Genomic DNA, 17,526 nt, shown 5'->3' on the forward strand with positions numbered 1-17,526 from the left:
CTCCCCTCCTCCCCCCTCCTCCCCCCTCCCCCTTTCCAGCCAGGCCGGCCTAGCCTCTGCGCCTGCGCACACAGGAGTCTCCGCCGGACCCTCGGGGCGGGGTCCGAGCGCCCGGGGAGGAAGAGGAAGAGGAAGTTCGGGGAGGGTCCTAGCTGGGAGTGAACCGGAAGTGCAAGCGCTCCTGCTGCTTCTCCGCCAGGCGGAACCTGCTCAGCTGGGCCCGGTGGCTGCAAAGGAACTTTCTCCCGCCCCAACGGTCTCCGCGGCCAACTGCCTCGCCCGCCTGGCAGCCTCGGGCGCCGCCTCCTCCCGCTCCGCGCTCGGCGGCCCCGGCTCCCGCTCCCGGCTCCCGGCAGAGTCCGCTCGCTCCGGCCACGACCTCCTCGTCTCGTGCCCGGCCGGCCGCGCGCCCGCAGCAGCGATGTGCGACAAGGAGTTCATGTGGGCCCTGAAGAACGGAGACCTGGACGAGGTGAAGGACTACGTGGCCAAGGTGAGCGGCCGCGGGATGGAGAGGGGGCTGGGGACGCTGCCGGAGCCCGGCGGCGGGGTGGGGGCGGGGTGGGCGCGGCCGGGCGGCCGGGGGAGGCGGCGCGGGGGGGGGGGGAGGCCGGGGCGGCCGCGCCGAGAGGGGTCCGGAGCCCGGGGCCGCGGTCCGTCGGGCCCTGCGGTGTGGCCGCAGCCGGCGCTGGCGCTTTCCCGACCCCTGGGGGGGAGGGCCGGGGCCGGGGGAGTGGTAACCGCCTCTCGCAGCCTCCCTTTAGAGCGCCCATCGTTTGAGGTTGGCTCCCGTCTAAGCCAGAGTTCCTTCAATCTTTTCTTTGAATGAAATAATTCTCCATCTTGAGCCTGCCCGTTACTGAATGCAGCGGCACGAATCGGAGGAACTTTTTGGGTGGTGGTTTGAACTGTGGGCGCGTTCGTGAATCCACCGCGTTCAGTGACCGTGAAAAAGAGCACCCGAAATAACCACGGCGAGATTTCGGAAACTTGGGGCCGCCGCGCCTGAACTTCGGGCGTGGCCTCTCCCTCGCCTCCTCCACGCCGCAGACTTGCTTGCTTCCAGCCGGGAGGTTATCGGCCCGCATCTGGGAGTGTTTAAGGCGCCTGAGTGGTGGTCAGACGGGCGCGTTAACCGTGGTCGCTCCCTGTCTCCCCTTGACTCCATCTGAAGTGCTCACACGTGTACCGAATAGGCGTGCCGTTTAGTCGCAGGTGTGTTTGAGGGTAAACTTGTGGTGAAGACAGCTCATCTCAAAACTAAACTCGGGACATAAAACTGAGTCCGCACGGCGGTAGGTTGGTTCAATTCCAAGCCGGCCAGCCTTTGGGCCCTGAAAGTGGGCCTTTTGTAATTATGGGAGAGCTTACAAGTGGTTCTGATAGGATGGTAACCTAGGAAGAAACCTTCTGAAACAAAAGTATCGTTTTATGACATAACCGTGGAGGGCATCGTGCGCACCTACGAGTGGGAGAACCCAGCCCTAGATTTTAGCTCTTCGGAGGGTGTGACCACGAATGTGGGGCCGTGTTTTTGCGTCAGAGATCTGTGTTAGGAAGCAAGCAAACAGAAGCAAGAGTTTCTTAAAACTTGTAGGATTGTGCAATGCCTTGAGTTTTTACCCTCTCTGATACCACTGCAACTTAGCCTTTTGGCATGCACCCTACCTGCGGAGTTGTTGTTTGCTGTGGATTTTTAGGACGCTATTTACTGCCTTCTCAGCTGGTGGCAGTCTGAAACCCGACTTATTGGATGTTTCAGTGTAAGATGAAAGGGGAGAAACTGCTTGGAACACTTCAGTCCATGGTGCACTTTCCGGTGGTGGGACACTCCGGGAGTGAGTGCGCTTGTTTTTCTGTTACTGTGGAACCTTGAAACACGAAAAGTTGATAAGTACTGAGCTTACAGTTACAAAAAGCACACAATTTATGTAGTGTCTTCCCGACACATTGTTTTATATCTTCCTTGTGAGCCATGTGAAGCGAGTCCTTGTATTAGTCCTATTTTACAGATAAGATTACTGAGATGCTGGGTACTTAAGGAAAAAAATCCAAAGTTACAGAGATAAAAAAACGATAAAGCCAGAACTAAACTGCTGACTCCAAAACTTAGGTTCTAACTGCTCTATTCATTCTCTCTCAGTCTAAAATGTAGTTGCGAAGCATCTGATACCAAGATTTTAGTAGGACATTCTCAAGGTCCACATCCAAGCAGATAAATTGTACGTAAAGAGTTGTCGGTCACACAGGCACATTTATGAAAAAAATATGCCAATAACGAGGGATTAATTTGCTTTCAGTTAGTTTTTTAAATTAGGTCATTATGTTCAGTTTGGTTTTGGCTTTTTCCTATTGCTACCATCCCACCTACTCTCATTAACAAAAACGATGCGCAGGAAAGTGAGGATAGACATTCAAAGAAAAGTAAAAGGAAGTATTAAGAACTTTTTATCCCAAAAGGTTGGACTGTAATGTAATCCTGTGAACAGATCATTGAGTTTTTTTCCTTTCTTAGTTTTTATTGAGTAACTTGAGTCTCTTAAAATATTTTTTGCTTTGTTAATGAAAAAAACAAAACTAAACAGCCAAAAACTAGCACTCGAGTTTTTACTGACTGAGCTCCCTTACTGGGCCTGTTCACTCTCAAGTCTTTAGAACATAGTTTCTTCTGCTCAGCAGCCATCTTCACCTTTTTCATCCACCAATTAATGAACACTCGTTACCATTTTCTGAGTTTATGTAGTGTGCATTTATCTGAGTTGTGTGTAAAGAAAGTATATGTTCTAAAAATGGACTTGTCTAGTTTTCCTCCTAAGGGGTTAGAGTCTTTAAAATACTTTCTTCTGTTCCTTTGTGAAGATCTCTCATTGTTAATGTAAGTGAAGCATAGTAGTCTCTCTTTTTTAAATTAATATTTTTTTAAAATCAGTAATTGGACTTTTCTACCTGCCTCTGACTTGTATACAGAAATCTTAAGTATGGGTAGGCATAAGTTGTTGGTTTGGGGTGAGTTCCTGAACTCTGAAAAATCAGTTCAGAATTCCCAAACCATTGAAAATTGTATGGTTCTAAGTGGGGGAAAAACAGCATATAAAGAAAAATTTAGATTACTCCTTATTAAATGTTAATCTGTAACATTAAAACAACACCTGAAACGTCTTGGCTTCTTGACTGACCCATAGACCATATTTAGTTAATTTATTGGGCACTTTTCAGGTCCCCAGGCACTTTGCTAGGCTTGGCGTGATGGTCAAGAAGTTGGACACAGTGCCCGGGAAATTTAAGCATCTGTATTCAGCAGATCTGTGTGGAGAAGCTATCATACTTTTAAAGCAGTATGCAAGTTACAAGTAACATCTCACACAAAATTTAGTTTGTCCAATTGGAAAAGAAGTTGGAAAGCCAGAAAGTAAGATGTTCATGAGCAGCGATAGATGTTCATAGCCCTATTTTCAATCGATATGCTTCCTCTGGGTGACATTATTTTTGCCTTTGCCCTCTGTTTCTGCCCTTAGCTTGATTTCTTCCATAGGAATTAAGTCAGCCCTCACTTGGGCTCCAGAATGGATAGCTCTGTTCAGATAAATTCCACATTGAGCGCCCATTTTCTTTTCAAAACTTATTTCTGTTTGACTAATGACATCATTACCCAGCCATTTGCCAAACCAGAAATGAGAAATTTTCCCAGATTTCTTGAGTGTTATCAAGACCAGCTTCTTAGCGTCTCTCATTCACTCCTCACTCCCCATTCTTACTGCTATTTTACATTAGTTGTTGCCTCTTTCCTGCCTGACTATATTTTCCTGGACTAGTTTTTCCCTCCTTCCTGGTCAGCTTGCACATTTTAGCTGGAAGCATCTCTCTGTAATGTGAATCTGAGCATGTTATCCTTTCCAGCCAACCTCCTTCACTCTCTTAAAACTTTTGTGATTGCCCTTTTTTTTTCCCATGGCCACCTCCTTGGTTTGGCATACTTGGCTGTTCTGATCTGGCCTGTTCCTGCCTTTCAAAACTCGCCTCCTTACAAGAAGGGCTTTGCTCCAGACCCTGCCATGCTGTTTCTTACTTATATGTCTTTAAATGTGCTGTCATCTCCATGACCAAGTCTGCTCACCTCAACCCCTAGCCTCCAACCTGGCGGGCTCCTGTTGATCCTCTTAGCTTAAATATCACCTCTTCCAGGAAACATTTTGACTTCTAATGGTGTGCTGCTGCTTTTAGTGTTTCACTTATCAAATTGCTGCCATTTTGTTTACATGTCTGTTTTTAATTAGGCTCTGAGTCTCTGGAGGGTAGATGCTATACTCTTTTTCATCTTTGTATCTCCAGTATAGTGCCAAGGAATTTCACACATGAAAAGCATATGTTCCAAGTAAGAAATTCTTTTTATTTGTAACTTAGCTATAGTTACAGCGTACTTCATGAGTTATATAATGATAATTACCATTGACAGGAGTGCTTATATTGCCAGGTACTATAAAGCGATCTGCAAGATTTTTACCTAACTTTTCATTTGCTTTTTACCACAGCATTTCAGCATAGGTAATAGTATTCCCATTTTAAGGATGAGATTGAATTTAGAAAAGTTAAGTAACTTAACAAGGTCACTAAGTAAGTAGCACAACTGGATTTAAACCCAGAGCTATCTGAATTTACAGCCCATATATTTTTCACCATATCAGTCTGCCTTGAAATGGTTATCTGGTTTCTTAGCTCACAGTAGGTTAGAATCAACACATTTAAAAAAATGAGAAGGGCTTACAAGAGGCAGACACAGGTTATCTCTGACTGAATGAAGAATAGAAAGATGGCTCCCATTAAACACTTAATAATTTGAAAAAATAATTAGCATGGAGACAACAGCTCTGTAAACTTTAAATCTCATCAGAGGCTATCTTTGCTCAAAGTGTGTCTGTATAGAGACTATTTGATAGCTTGTGGAAACTTCTGTATTTATAGTCACGCATAATTTTGTGTTATAATTTGTGATTCTGTACAGTACAGAAAACATTAAATTGTGTCTGTTTGCCTTAGGAAGAAACAAAAGTATTGCAATTCCTATTCAGGGTGGTTTAAATTAAATAGCACTTTTTTCAAAAAGTATGTTCTTAAAATTTTATATATTTGAGCATATAAAAATATTTATATATTTTATATATGTGATGCTATGTACAGGTATAATATCATTTACTTATCACATCAGCCCATAAAGCATAACCCCATTTTGGAGATTTTAGAGATGGAGACTGAGGCAAAGATTAAATAACTTGCCTAGGGTCATAAAGCTCTTGAGTAGTGAAGCAGAGATTTTAATTTAGTCTGACTTCAAAGCTCCTTCAAACTGCTGACCTTCATTTCTCAATAGTGGTAGGTAACTCAGGGATTACTGTATAATTGAGTATATATAAGTGTTAAAAATAATCACAGCAAGAAGGTAATTATCCATTGAGACTACTTAGAGGTGATCTTTGTGGTAGATTTTGAGGATCCAGCTCTCTTAGAGGTGAATGCTTATGAGTTATAGTCATAAGTAGTCCCATATAATCTCCAGGAGGTCTGATATATGTACTCTTGTTTACAATGTGCTTCTATTTCACTTGCTGTGAAATACTATACATCAGGTCTCTAACTTCCCTTTCTCTGTGGTTTCCTTTCCCACTCCAGCCCCCATTCTCATTACATCTGCCTTTGACACTCTGATAGGTTTGAAAATCAGCAATTGTGTACCTGGTGAGAGGATAGGATCTCTTGAACCCTGGAAGAGTATCAGTTCTAATCTTCAGAAATTGCAAGACTTTACTGAGATCACTTTTCACTTCCTAATAAAATAGGCAGTTTAAAAAGGGTCCTGATTCAATCTATCTTGTAATTATTAGTTTTTGCAGTTTTCTTTTTTTTCTTTTTGAAATAATAAGTTTCTATATTATAAAAATTGTCACTTTCTACAGTAGGGCTGATGACCCAGTCAGAAAGTGAATATATCAGCTTGTATAAGATACAGGTGCCCTCCATAGATATAGAAAGGTTAATATACTTTTCTTTCTATTAATCTTTTACTCTTTTTTTCTTTGAATATAAAATATGGAATATTTTTTTAATATTGGAAGGCAAATGTTCACTCAGATGTCTGTAGGCTGTATATAGTGTTTTCCTTTGAGATTTTAAACATTATTCTTACACTGGTATAGACAGTGAAAGGTGTAATAAAGCTAATTTAAATTATAAATATAATATATACTTATTATTTAAAAGATACAACTGAATTGAATAAAGTGAAACTAGTGTCCAATTGCCCATACCTAGGTGGTATCTTTCTTTAAAATGTAAAACTTACAGGTATTTTTAATACAAAAAGTATAAAAAAATATAAAAATTGACCCATGATTCTACTATCTAGATAATTCCTAATAACTATAAAAGATGAAATTAAATTAATTCAGATACAGATTAGAAAATGCAACAGCTATGACTCCATTCCCCAGCTCCTGTGAACAAAGAGAGCCATTCTTCACAGGTTCACATAATTAATTTCAGGGAAAGACTGGAAATTCACTTACTTATCCATTTCCTCACTTTAAAAAATTCTGTACACACTTCTGCACTTTGCTTTTTTAAATTCCTTAACAATTCATCGTAGGTTGCACATTGGAATTTATCTACCTACCCTCCTCCTTTTTAATGGGGCGTCGTATTCCGTTTTCTGTATTAGTATTCTAATTTACTTAACTAGCGCTCTATGGTAAACATTTTGTTTTCAGCTCATTTTTGTGTAGTTATTACCTTTTTATATGTTCCTTGACAACTTTGAGACTGTATCTGTGTTACCCTCCTGATGAGTTTTATCAACTTAGGCACATAGCAGCAGTGCCTGAGACCAAGCACTCCCTCAAACATCAACAGCACTGGGTCTCATTGCACTCTTTAGTTTTTGCCATTTGAATAGGTGGAAAATGGTATGTTGCTTCAATTTGCATTTCTTTAATAAGGAAGTTGATACCTTACTAAAACTTTATGAGCATTTGTAGTCTTTCTCTCAATTTCTTGTTCATATATTTTGTTCATTTTTCTATTAGGTAGTTGGTTGCTGTTTTTTTTATTGATTTGTATAGATCCTTTACAAATTAAGGGAATTCGGTTTTTTAATATATATTATGCAAATATTTTTCCCAGTGTGTGTCTTGACTTCATCTATTTTATCATAGTTTTTGTTCTACAATAGACTTTACCTTTACTGTGGTTAAATATATCACGTTTTCCCTCCCCCTTTTGTGACCTGGATTTTTGTGTCCTGTTTACAGAGACCTATTTCTTCTCTGTAAGATCACAAATAAATTTGGTCTTGTAGAACTTCTGATATTCGTTTGGTTTTGTTTTTTTTTCAGTTTTTGCATTTTAAGCATTTAATACTTCCGTTATTTATTTTGAAGTAAGGCATGAAATAGGAATATAACTTATTTGTGTATTTTTTAACAGTTCTCACACCATTTATTGTACAATTCCTTGTTTACCTGCTAATCTGAACTGTTATCTTTATCATGAACAGAATTCTAATGTGTGTTTGGATTTCTTATTTGTTTTATATTCACACTAAACTGTTTTAATGATTATAGCTTCATATGTATTAGTATGGCAAAGAGCCACTATTCCTTTTATATTCTCTCTAGAATTTTTGTAGGTGGTTCCTCTAAATTTTTTCCCTTTTTTCTCTTGTCTCAGGAAAAGTATGAGGATCATTTGGAACTACCTCACATTTAATCCATACATTTTCATAAGCATTAAACATTTTATTTTCTGGAATGCTGGCATCATGTGATCTGAAGAACATAATGTGTTAGCTTTTAATTCTTCATGAAGTATCTTAGGATAGGAAGATGTGGTGCAGTATGGGAATATTTTATTTAAAAGTCTTTGAAACAGTGAAATGTTCAGATATTCAAAATGTTTAGATAGTTAAGTTATTTTATGGTATTACATTGAAGGCTACCTAGTAATGAGAAATATTGCCAAAAGTAAATTTTTTGCAGTTGTATATTTACTGCAGCTAACCCCTGAACAATGTAGGTTTAAGGGCGCCAACCCCCACACAGTCTAAAATTCATCTATAATTTTTTATTCCCCCCAAACTTAACTACACTTGTCTCTCCATGTCCTTGGGGATTGATTCCACAAATTCCAGAATCTGCAGATGTTCAAATCTGTTATATAAAATCATGGAAAATAGTGCATATAGTTGGCCCTCTGCATCAGTGGATTCCTAACCTCAGATCTAAAATAATGTTTTCAATCCACAGTTGGTTGAATCTGCAGGTGCAGAATCCAAGGAGATGGAGGGCTGACTGTATATTTATTTTAAAAACTCACATAAGAGTGAACCTGCTCAATTAAACCTGTGTTGTTCAAGGGTCAACTGTATATAATAGTTCTGATACGCTTAGAACCTTGATTTTTATTGTTTAAGTCCACAAAACATTACAAGGGTGGAGAGGAACTGTGATTCCTGAAATCATGAGAGAAGAAACCAAAACATAAAATGAAGGAAGCCCAGCCGGGCATAGCTCAGCAGTTGAGTGTCGACCTAGGATCCAGGCGATCGGGGTTCGATTCCTGGTCAGGGCACATGCCCGGGGTGTGGGCTCCATCCCCGGTCGGGGGCGTGCAGGAGGCAGCCGATCAGTGACTCTCTCATCATTGATGTTTCTCTCTCTCTCTCTCTCTCCCTCTCCTTTCCTTTCTCTGAAATCAATAAAGATATTTTTTTTAAAAAAATGAAGGGACAAAAGGTCATGTTACCCTAAAGTTCCAGAGGCCCATGCAATAATCAGTATGTATAAATGCAACCTCAGTCTTCAAGAAAAGTTTATATTTGCTCTACTTTTCTCTCATTTAAAAAGAGACGTGTGATATATTTTGGAAAGATTTCTATTTGACTATATAAAGTAATGAACATCTTAATGCTTAGGTCAAAACTCTTGGCTGTCTGAAAAATTAGATATCTAAAAGATGGGTTGTAGATAATAAACTTTACCCACAGTATAACTGAAGCTACAACACTGTCCTTTAAGAATTTGAAAGTGCATTATTGGTGAAACTATAATGTGGAGCTTAAACGTATTGGCTTTGGAATGAAACCCTCCAGTTCTGGCTCTCTTACTAACTGTATCACTTTTGGTGAATTAGTTAACTGCTCAGAACTTCAGTTTCCTTAGTTGGTAATAATAAACTGTGTATCATTTTCCCTGACACGGTGAATGCTAGTAAGTATTAGCCAGTTACTGATAAATAGTAACCATAAATTTGTATAGAAGCAGAACTTAGATCATCTAATTCAACTGCCTTATATTGTAAATAAAGAAAAATCAGATGTTAAAGGCTTGACAAGGATCATACTGCTAATTAGGATTTGAACTTTAATTCAGTTTTCATGAACCTGAACAGGTGCTTTTTACATCACACTGTGCTGTTTTCTAATGAAATACTTTACTAGCTATTACCTCTATTGGAATATTCTTTTTTGCCCCCACTCCGATCTGCTTGGTAAAATTCAGCTTATTTTTAAAGTTTTTCTTCTGCATAGCATTCCCTGTCTGTGCAGTTTAATCCCTCATCTATGCCAACATGTTATCTAATGTAGATCTTTCCTATTGTTTTTATGCTCTAGTGTAGAGTTTCTTAAACTTGAAAGCTATGGGCTCCTGACTTTACTGGCAAATCACTGGACTTGAATTTGAAAAACTTTGGCTTAAGAAACTCTCATTTGAGGAATATGTCTTTGGTTCTTTTTCTTTTTTTAATTTTTTTAAATTTATTTTTAGGGAGAGGGAGAGAAACATTGATGTGAGAGAGAAACATCAATCTGCTACCTCCTGCACGGCCCCAATTAGGGATCCAAGCCCACAACTTGGGCATGTGCCCTGACTGAGAATTCAACCCGCAACCTTTAAGGACACGGGACAACGCCCAACCACCTGAGCTGCACTGGTCAGGGCATGTCTTTTGTCCTTAATGGCTGGTTTAAAAAAACAAAGTGCATATATAGCTGTGGATCACTTGTTTCCATTTAGATATGTGAATAGTGCCTTTCAGTGGTCTCTGAGAACTCAGAGACTCTCCCCCCAAAGCATTTCTGCAGATCTTGGTTTAAGATGCGGTGTTTGTAGTGGGGCATTTGTCTTTTGGGAGGTGGGGGTTTCCCAGCATTTGAATCCCCTTCCTGTGTTTGAGGAGTTCCCTGGTACATAGTATAAATCTTGGTGAAATGTAAGGCCTGGCTCCTACCACAACAGAAGACAAAAAGGGCAAATAAATTGTTTTCTCCTACTCACACTTAGAAAATGGGCCCGTAACCCAAACATGTCTAATAATTGGGTGCTTTTATCTGGAGCTGATACAAAGACTCAAGTGTACAGTAAAGGATGTAGTGGCAGCAATAAAACATCATTTCCAAAAACAGAAGTAGTGGTGTGCCCATTGTGGTGCCTCTTCTGTGCCCAGGTGGTTCTTGTGACAGATTTTGACTTTATTTCTTTCTTTTAAACCTCCTTGGTTCCAACCTGTTTGTTGAGCCTGGTTCTTCAACCTTCCCAGCAATTTAGGGAGCTGCTTTTAACGTCTGCTTAATGCATTACATTTCTGTTCATCAATATGAATTGGTTTCTGTTCTTACATTTAAGAGCCCCACATTAATTTTTACCTGCCTGTCTCCCCTTTGTGCTGTGAGCTTTTTGAAGAAAGAAATTATTTTTGTATTCTCAGTATTTATCACATTGTCTTTTATCTATCATATAGTTTAGTTAAATTTAGGTTGAATTGCTATTTCTAGGAATTAACCCTTCTTTTGTTGATTTCAAAGTTGTTTTACCATATACCTCTTTGTAACAGATGTGCTCAGTATAAATGACGTATCATTACTTCTTTTGAAAATAGCTCTAAGTTTTTCAACTCTATTTATTGTTTTAAACTCAATGAACTTGATCTAACATTTCCGCACTGCTACAATAGTTGCAGAATACAGTTTTGACAACAATTGTATAAATATTAATACCACCTTCCACTTGTAATTTCTCATAGCCATCATTTCAGAATTTCTTTTTTCTTTTTCTTTTTCTTTTTGGTTGGCAAATGATCTTTAGTTGAAATAGTTTCCTTTGTAGTAACTAGCTGGGCATTCTACTGCACCGCTGTTGATACCTATGATATGAGGGATAAGGGTGGCAACCATTAACATTGCACTCAGCCAACTGGGCAGTCCTCAGGATCTCCTTAATGGTTTCAAAAAGTTCTCTAGGTAAAGATCGGTGCCATATCTTGGGCAGTGTTGACGACAGTCTCATAAAAAGTGATATTTTCACTGTGCATAATGGTTTTTTGTTTGTTTTTTTGCTTCTGTCTCTTGGCAGTTCTTTGAGGGCTTTGATGGTCAGGGCAGAGACAGAAGGTACTACCTCAGTATGGGCCTGTCTGTTCTGAACGGTTAGTTTTACTGTACTCAAACCCTTCCAACCACTGGTTTCATTGGTAATGTCATCAGCCTTTTTTGGAGAGAGACCCAGGGGTCTGACCTGAGGGGCCAGGGCAGGTGTGGCACCAACTTCCCCACGGGTGCACCTAAGGTATACAACTTTGATCTCACTGTGGTCGAGCCTCTGTGGCATGGCGAAGGCAGTGGAGGCGGCGATTATCAGATGAGCCTGGAGTCGGGACAACCAAAGAAAGTTGCACCTAAACCGCCTCCAAGATGAAAGCTGAAAGCTCATTTTAGAATTTCAATTAAGAATTTTTAAAACCATACAGTCTCAGTGAAAGTAAAGATAGTTTTCATGCTTGTTCCCTTGTGAAGAATAAGAATCATCAGTACTTTTTTGTTATTAATGAATAAATATTAAAAACTATATTTAATGCCACATTGCTTATATAAAAGCATGTAGACCATCAAACCAAAACATTGAAAGTGTTCTAGCTGCAAACTAAGTCCTTAGAAAACGTTTATTGTTTGTTCTTTTAAAACCTTCTGTAGAACAGTAATTATACTTCCACTTCAGATTCCAGTAGACCTGGACTCCCAGCCCTACCGCTTATTAGCTTTGGCCAAGTTATCAAAGCTCAGCTTTCTCATCTGCAAATGGGAATTGTAATAGTGTCCAGTTCATATGTCTTATCTAATTTTTAAAAGGGACAGTAGATGTAAAATTCACAAAGCAGCCCTAACACATTCTGACTAAATATTTGCCATTTGTGTTGTTTTTAAGTAGATCCTTTCCTAAGAGATGAGTAGTTGTGATAAGAGACTGTATGGCTTTGAGCCACGTCTACTGTTGTGCAAAACAGCCATAGATGATATGTAAACAAATGAGCATGTCTATGTTCCAGTAACACTTTATTTACAAAAAAAGGGCAGCGGGCTGGATTTGGCCAGTGGGTCCTTGTTTGCTCACTTCTGCATAACATTGCAGTTTCAAAAACTGGGTTGTCTAATTTCTTTTACCCTCTAGTTCTTGAGATAAAAAATAATTTAAATTGAGCAAATATAAAAACTTATTTTGGGGATCACCATTTTCAAAAGTATAATTCAGAAACCTTTATAGTTAAAAAACACTGAGCTTTAAGGAAAAGCAAGGCATAGAAAGCCATGTGTGGGTAAGGAGGAAAGACAGTGACGATCCCTGAAAGAAAAAGCATAGACTCTCTACAGTAATTGTGAACCTGAGGCAAGAGGCCTAGATTATTTTGAAGTTAGGAACTGTTCCTTATAAATATGCAAACAGGAACTAATTTAGGTCCTTAAACTGAAAGGGACTTTTACAAAATCTTCTCAGCTATCAGAGGCCATCCTTCACCAAAAATGTTCCGGAATTTTTCTCTCCCCAGCCCTATTGTCAGTCTCGTAACCTGGCTTGATTTCCAGTTCCAGACGTGAAAGAGAAAGCAGCACAGTTTTCACTGGTTCATTCATAATTCATTCAGCTAATATCATTTGAGCACCTACAGTGCCTTCCACAGTATTCAGTAGCTGTGGGAGTACAATAGTGAATAATTCTTGTGAGAATAAATTTTCTTCGATAGGTTCAATTTTTAAAGGGCATATAGAACAAACAACAAATAAGATAGTTGTATAGGTTCTGAGTAAATCATTTCCCTGTTTAATGGATGACATGGATAAAACTTAGAAGCAAGTATACAACTGTGTCAAGAAAACACATCACTATATAAAAAGAGTAGACTACTTGTAAGAGCCACGAAGAAGTCATATTTGGTTGAGGAGAATCAATACCAATGAAATTCAGATGGAAATTTTAAATAGAAGTCAATGCCAGATCAAACATCGAATTCAGAGTGAAAGATAATGGGAACTGAGTGCTTGCTTATTGAGTACTCCGAGTGCTTACTCTGTGCCAGATACAGTCCTGCATAATAAATTGATATACATACAGATATGCTTGTAATTTAATCCTCACAACAACCTAGGTAGGCTTTTTCCAGAAATAGACATTAAGTAACTTGCCTGAGATCCTACAGCTAATAAGTGGAAGGACAGGATTTGATCTGATTCATTCCAAAAAAGTATTATTTTCGATCATTTGCATGGAAATCTTTCAGAACTACAAGTGAAAAATATAGATTTAAAAAACTGAAGATTAAGTATTACAGTAGATAAAACATTAAGACTGAACTAGCAAAAGGGAAGAACATACAAGTTTGTGGGTTTTTAAAAAAAAATAACTTTTTATTGACTTTTTTAGAGAGAGGAAGGGAGAGGGAGAAAGTAAAACATCAGCGTGAGAGAGCAGCATTGATCAGCTGCTTCCCCCACCAGGAATTGAGCCCACAACTTCGGTGTGGCCCTGCCCATTATCGAACCTGCAGCCTTTCGGCGCACGGGACAGTGCTCAGAGCCAGGGCAGGAACATATGTTTGAACTGATAAGTAGTTTGAACTGAGCTGAGAAGACCTAAGATTGGAAATAGAGGGTCTCCACACTTCTACTTAAAAATTAATAAACCCAGCCCTAGCTAGTTGCTCACTGGTTAGAGCATCGGTCTGTGGACTGAGGGATCCCAGGTTCGATTGTGACTAGGAGCACATACCTCGGTTGCAGACTCGATTCCCCAGCGCCGGTCGGGGCGCGTGTGGGGGGCATCCAATTAATGTGTCTCGCTCCCATTGATCTTTCTCTCTCTGTCCCCCCCTCCCTCTGAAAAGCAACGGAAAAAATATCTTCGGGTGAGGATTAAAAAAATAATAATAAATGCAGATGAGGTGCAAGACACATCCTAGCTAAAATGATTAAATACAGAGATTTTTTTTTTAATCTGTCAACTTTGGGGCAAAATAACAATTTCAAGGAGTAAAATCAACTTACCTTTAGATTATTTTCTATGATGGACAGTACTAGAAAACAGTGAAACAAGCAGTTCTGTTAGGAATAAAAGATGTGAAAATATATATTCAAGCTGTCATTCATGTAGGGTGGCAACAAAAACAACCATAAAACACAGGGCAGGGCAAAAGTAGGCTTACAGTTTTGAGTACATGAAACAGTTTATTTTTGTGTTATTATTTATTGATTATTATTTTCCATAAGAACAAATGTAAACGCGTTTGCCCCAGCCTGTATCTACCCTCCTTCCCGTTCAATAGATTGCTGCAGAGATCACAGGGGAAACGTGAGGGATCGAATTTTTCTGTCCCCCTCTCTCTCTTCTCTTTTGCCTCCACCCCCTTTCCCTTCCTTTTTCCCTCCCCTACTCTCTCATGGGTTTATTTACTGACACAGCCTTTTGGAATATAAACCATTGGATCAAGACATGAGATACTTTCCAGGCTACATAAGATTTTAGTAATAAATTCCAACTGTGGAGCGATTAATTATTTTCTTGACAATGAAGCTATAGTACTTTTTGTTCATATTACTCTTTTGTCCAAATTGAAGTTCTATTACAGTGTTTTGAATGGATTTTCTTAATTTTGGTAGTTTTTCTTTCTATAAATACATGTACTTTATTAAATTAGAATTTTAACTTTATACCACCAGTAAAAAAATTATTTAAATACTTCAGTATTTTCAATTAGAAAATGTCTGTGACTAATTGCTTTTAAACCTTCCAACGAAGAAAGATAAAGTATGCATTTAATAAGTAAAACAGTTATATAAAACTAACTTAAATCACTAAAGTCATTTTGGGGGGGGACGTTAAAAGTTCTATATAGATGTATATATGGGGGAATATACCATAAGATTTGGGACCTTCACTATTGTGATTTCCATTTAAAAACTTTTTTTGTTAGTAGGAAAGGTAGATGCTTAACACTTTTTATTGGTTCAAAATACTTATAAAGAGGTATGCATTACTTTTGCCCTTAATTTTTTGTAGCTTACTTTTTTTTTCTTTGCTTTCCATTAGTTCTGTGTGACACTGGTAAGTAAATAAATGAAAATGAGCCTATAATTTGTATATGTATTTCAGAATCTTAGTAGTCCCTAGGTTAAGAATCCCAGAAACAGCCTGGCTGGGCGTGGCTCAGCAGTTGAGTGTAGACCTAGGATCCAGGCGATTGGGGTTTGATTCCCAGTCGGGGCACATGCCCGGGTTGCGGGCTCCATCAATGACTTTCTCATCATTGATGTTTCTATCTCTCTCTCCCCCTCTCCTTTCCTCTCTCTGAAATCAATAAAGATATATTTAAAAAAAAAAAAAAAGAAGAATCCCAGAAACAGAAATACATAGTTATTTGTTTAACTGTTAAAAACACAGGACTTTGTTTTATTTTGCAGTTTTCATTCTTAATATATATGCTTTGCTGTTTTCGTGGAGTTTTTATTGTGAACATTTTTTCCCCCAGAGTCTCAGCCATCACTACCATTCAGGCGTGTCTTGTAGTAATTTTGTCTGTGAAAAAATAACCCTCAATTGGGAGCATGTCTCATGTGACTGATCTGTTAGTTTTAGGTGATCACTGTGGTCAGTATTAGCGTAGTGTGGATTTTAACTAGCAATAAGAAACTATTCTTCGTAATACATTTTATGAGCATGCATTATATATTTATTAAATAGGTACTCATTAAATAAATGTTTGTTACAGGTATTATTCATTACTTTGAAGTAGAGAATTTGATGCATTTGGTATGACAGACCTTTCATGTTAACTTTGTAGAAAACATGTAGAGTAACAGTGAGTTGATTTTATATTTCTCAGACCTTCTACCTTTCTTCTGTGGTGCCATCCATCTGTTTATTCTGTATTGCAAAGTTCCAGGTAAAGTATTAAAGTGTTATCACCTTTCTTGCTTACTTTGCCCCTCAGTAGTAGTTACACATTAGAATCCATTGCTATGGTGTAATTGAATTCTGGTACTGTTTTACCCCCTCGTGTCACCAGTGCAGTAATGTGATTTTTTGGCAAAGTTATATCCTAAGGTAAGGACTTTTACCCTTGAGGGCCAGGGTAGAGAGCACGACAGAGGGAGGTTCGTAGGAAATGAAGGACCATAGCATTCACTTGATTCTCAAAAGGACCTGTCATTTAAAAAATATTAAATACTGTAATCTTAAGGAATTCTGAATTCTGACTGGAAACAGGTAATACTTAGCTGTAACTGAATTATTAGGGACACTAAATCAACTACATAGAATTTGTAAAATTTAATAGTTTTGCTGCATTCTATCAGTCATTTGTGCAGTATTAATTTACTGTAATGCTACAAAATAGTCACACATATGCTAATTTAGTCTACTGTTTTGTTAAGTGGCTTTTGAGGACACTGGTTTCTTGTGACAGTACAGTATGTACTTATGCCTTAGAACTCAGTTGCAGCCGTGTGTACATATCTTAGAGATCAAAGGAAGAGAATTGTTTCTTTTTGCCTGAAAAGAATGTCTTAAAGTTCTCTGCAGGAATCAGATGACCATTTCATTTAGAAATAGTATAAAGAATGCTGTCCCATCTGAATGTTTATTATTCAGAGGAACTGATTTGTGTAATAGAGTCCTGTGAGAAGTACTGAATCTAGTAAATATCCCCACCAAACTTCATTTTTGAGATACATATAGAAAATTTTGCCATTAAGGGCAGGAAATCTGAAACTATTAAAAATATACCTCATATTTGTAAATATGTTTTTATTCCATATTAAAACTATTTAGGAGAATAGCTTTGGAAAAAACTACTTGAAGACTGCAAAAAGCTTGGGGAATTCTAGTAAAAGGAAGAGTGAGATGTGTAGAAAAATAGAAATACTAAGTACACTAGACCACTAGACTCTTCCTGACTTACTCTGTATTTGTACTGTAGATGTTAGAGCTACTAACACTTAGCACAGAGCCCCTTGAAATGATTTCTTTTCTTCACCAGTAGGTACGTAACCTGTTGTTCCTTGTTTGCCTTAAACTTCCTGAATGAAGCTGTACTTGCAATGATAGTAATAGCAACCCACTGAAAGAAAATTTACTATCTGGACCACATAAATGATTAGAATAATATCGTAAGACACATAAAGCAAACCAAAGACCTAATACTTGCCCTGCGTAATGA

The 17,526-nt window shown here is 38.7% G+C and overlaps 1 protein-coding gene and 1 pseudogene across 1 annotated transcript in view; one reads left to right on the forward strand and one right to left on the reverse strand.

Moving 5' to 3' along the window:
• Positions 1 to 361: 361 nt before the first annotated feature.
• The window catches only part of MTPN (myotrophin), a 46,912-nt gene continuing 29,747 nt past the window's right edge, over positions 362 to 17,526 (forward strand). Inside the window, exon 1 of the mRNA XM_087820999.1 lies at positions 362 to 493. Coding sequence (XP_087677125.1) covers positions 422 to 493 — 72 coding nt within the window. The 5' untranslated portion in view covers positions 362 to 421. The remainder of the gene's footprint in view (positions 494 to 17,526) is intronic.
• Positions 11,126 to 11,987, reverse strand: LOC148092185 (large ribosomal subunit protein uL11 pseudogene; annotated as a pseudogene).

The sequence above is a fragment of the Miniopterus natalensis genome, chromosome 10, assembly GCF_054644295.1.
Source record: "Miniopterus natalensis isolate mMinNat1 chromosome 10, mMinNat1.hap1, whole genome shotgun sequence".
Classification (NCBI taxonomy): Eukaryota; Metazoa; Chordata; class Mammalia; order Chiroptera; family Miniopteridae; genus Miniopterus; species Miniopterus natalensis.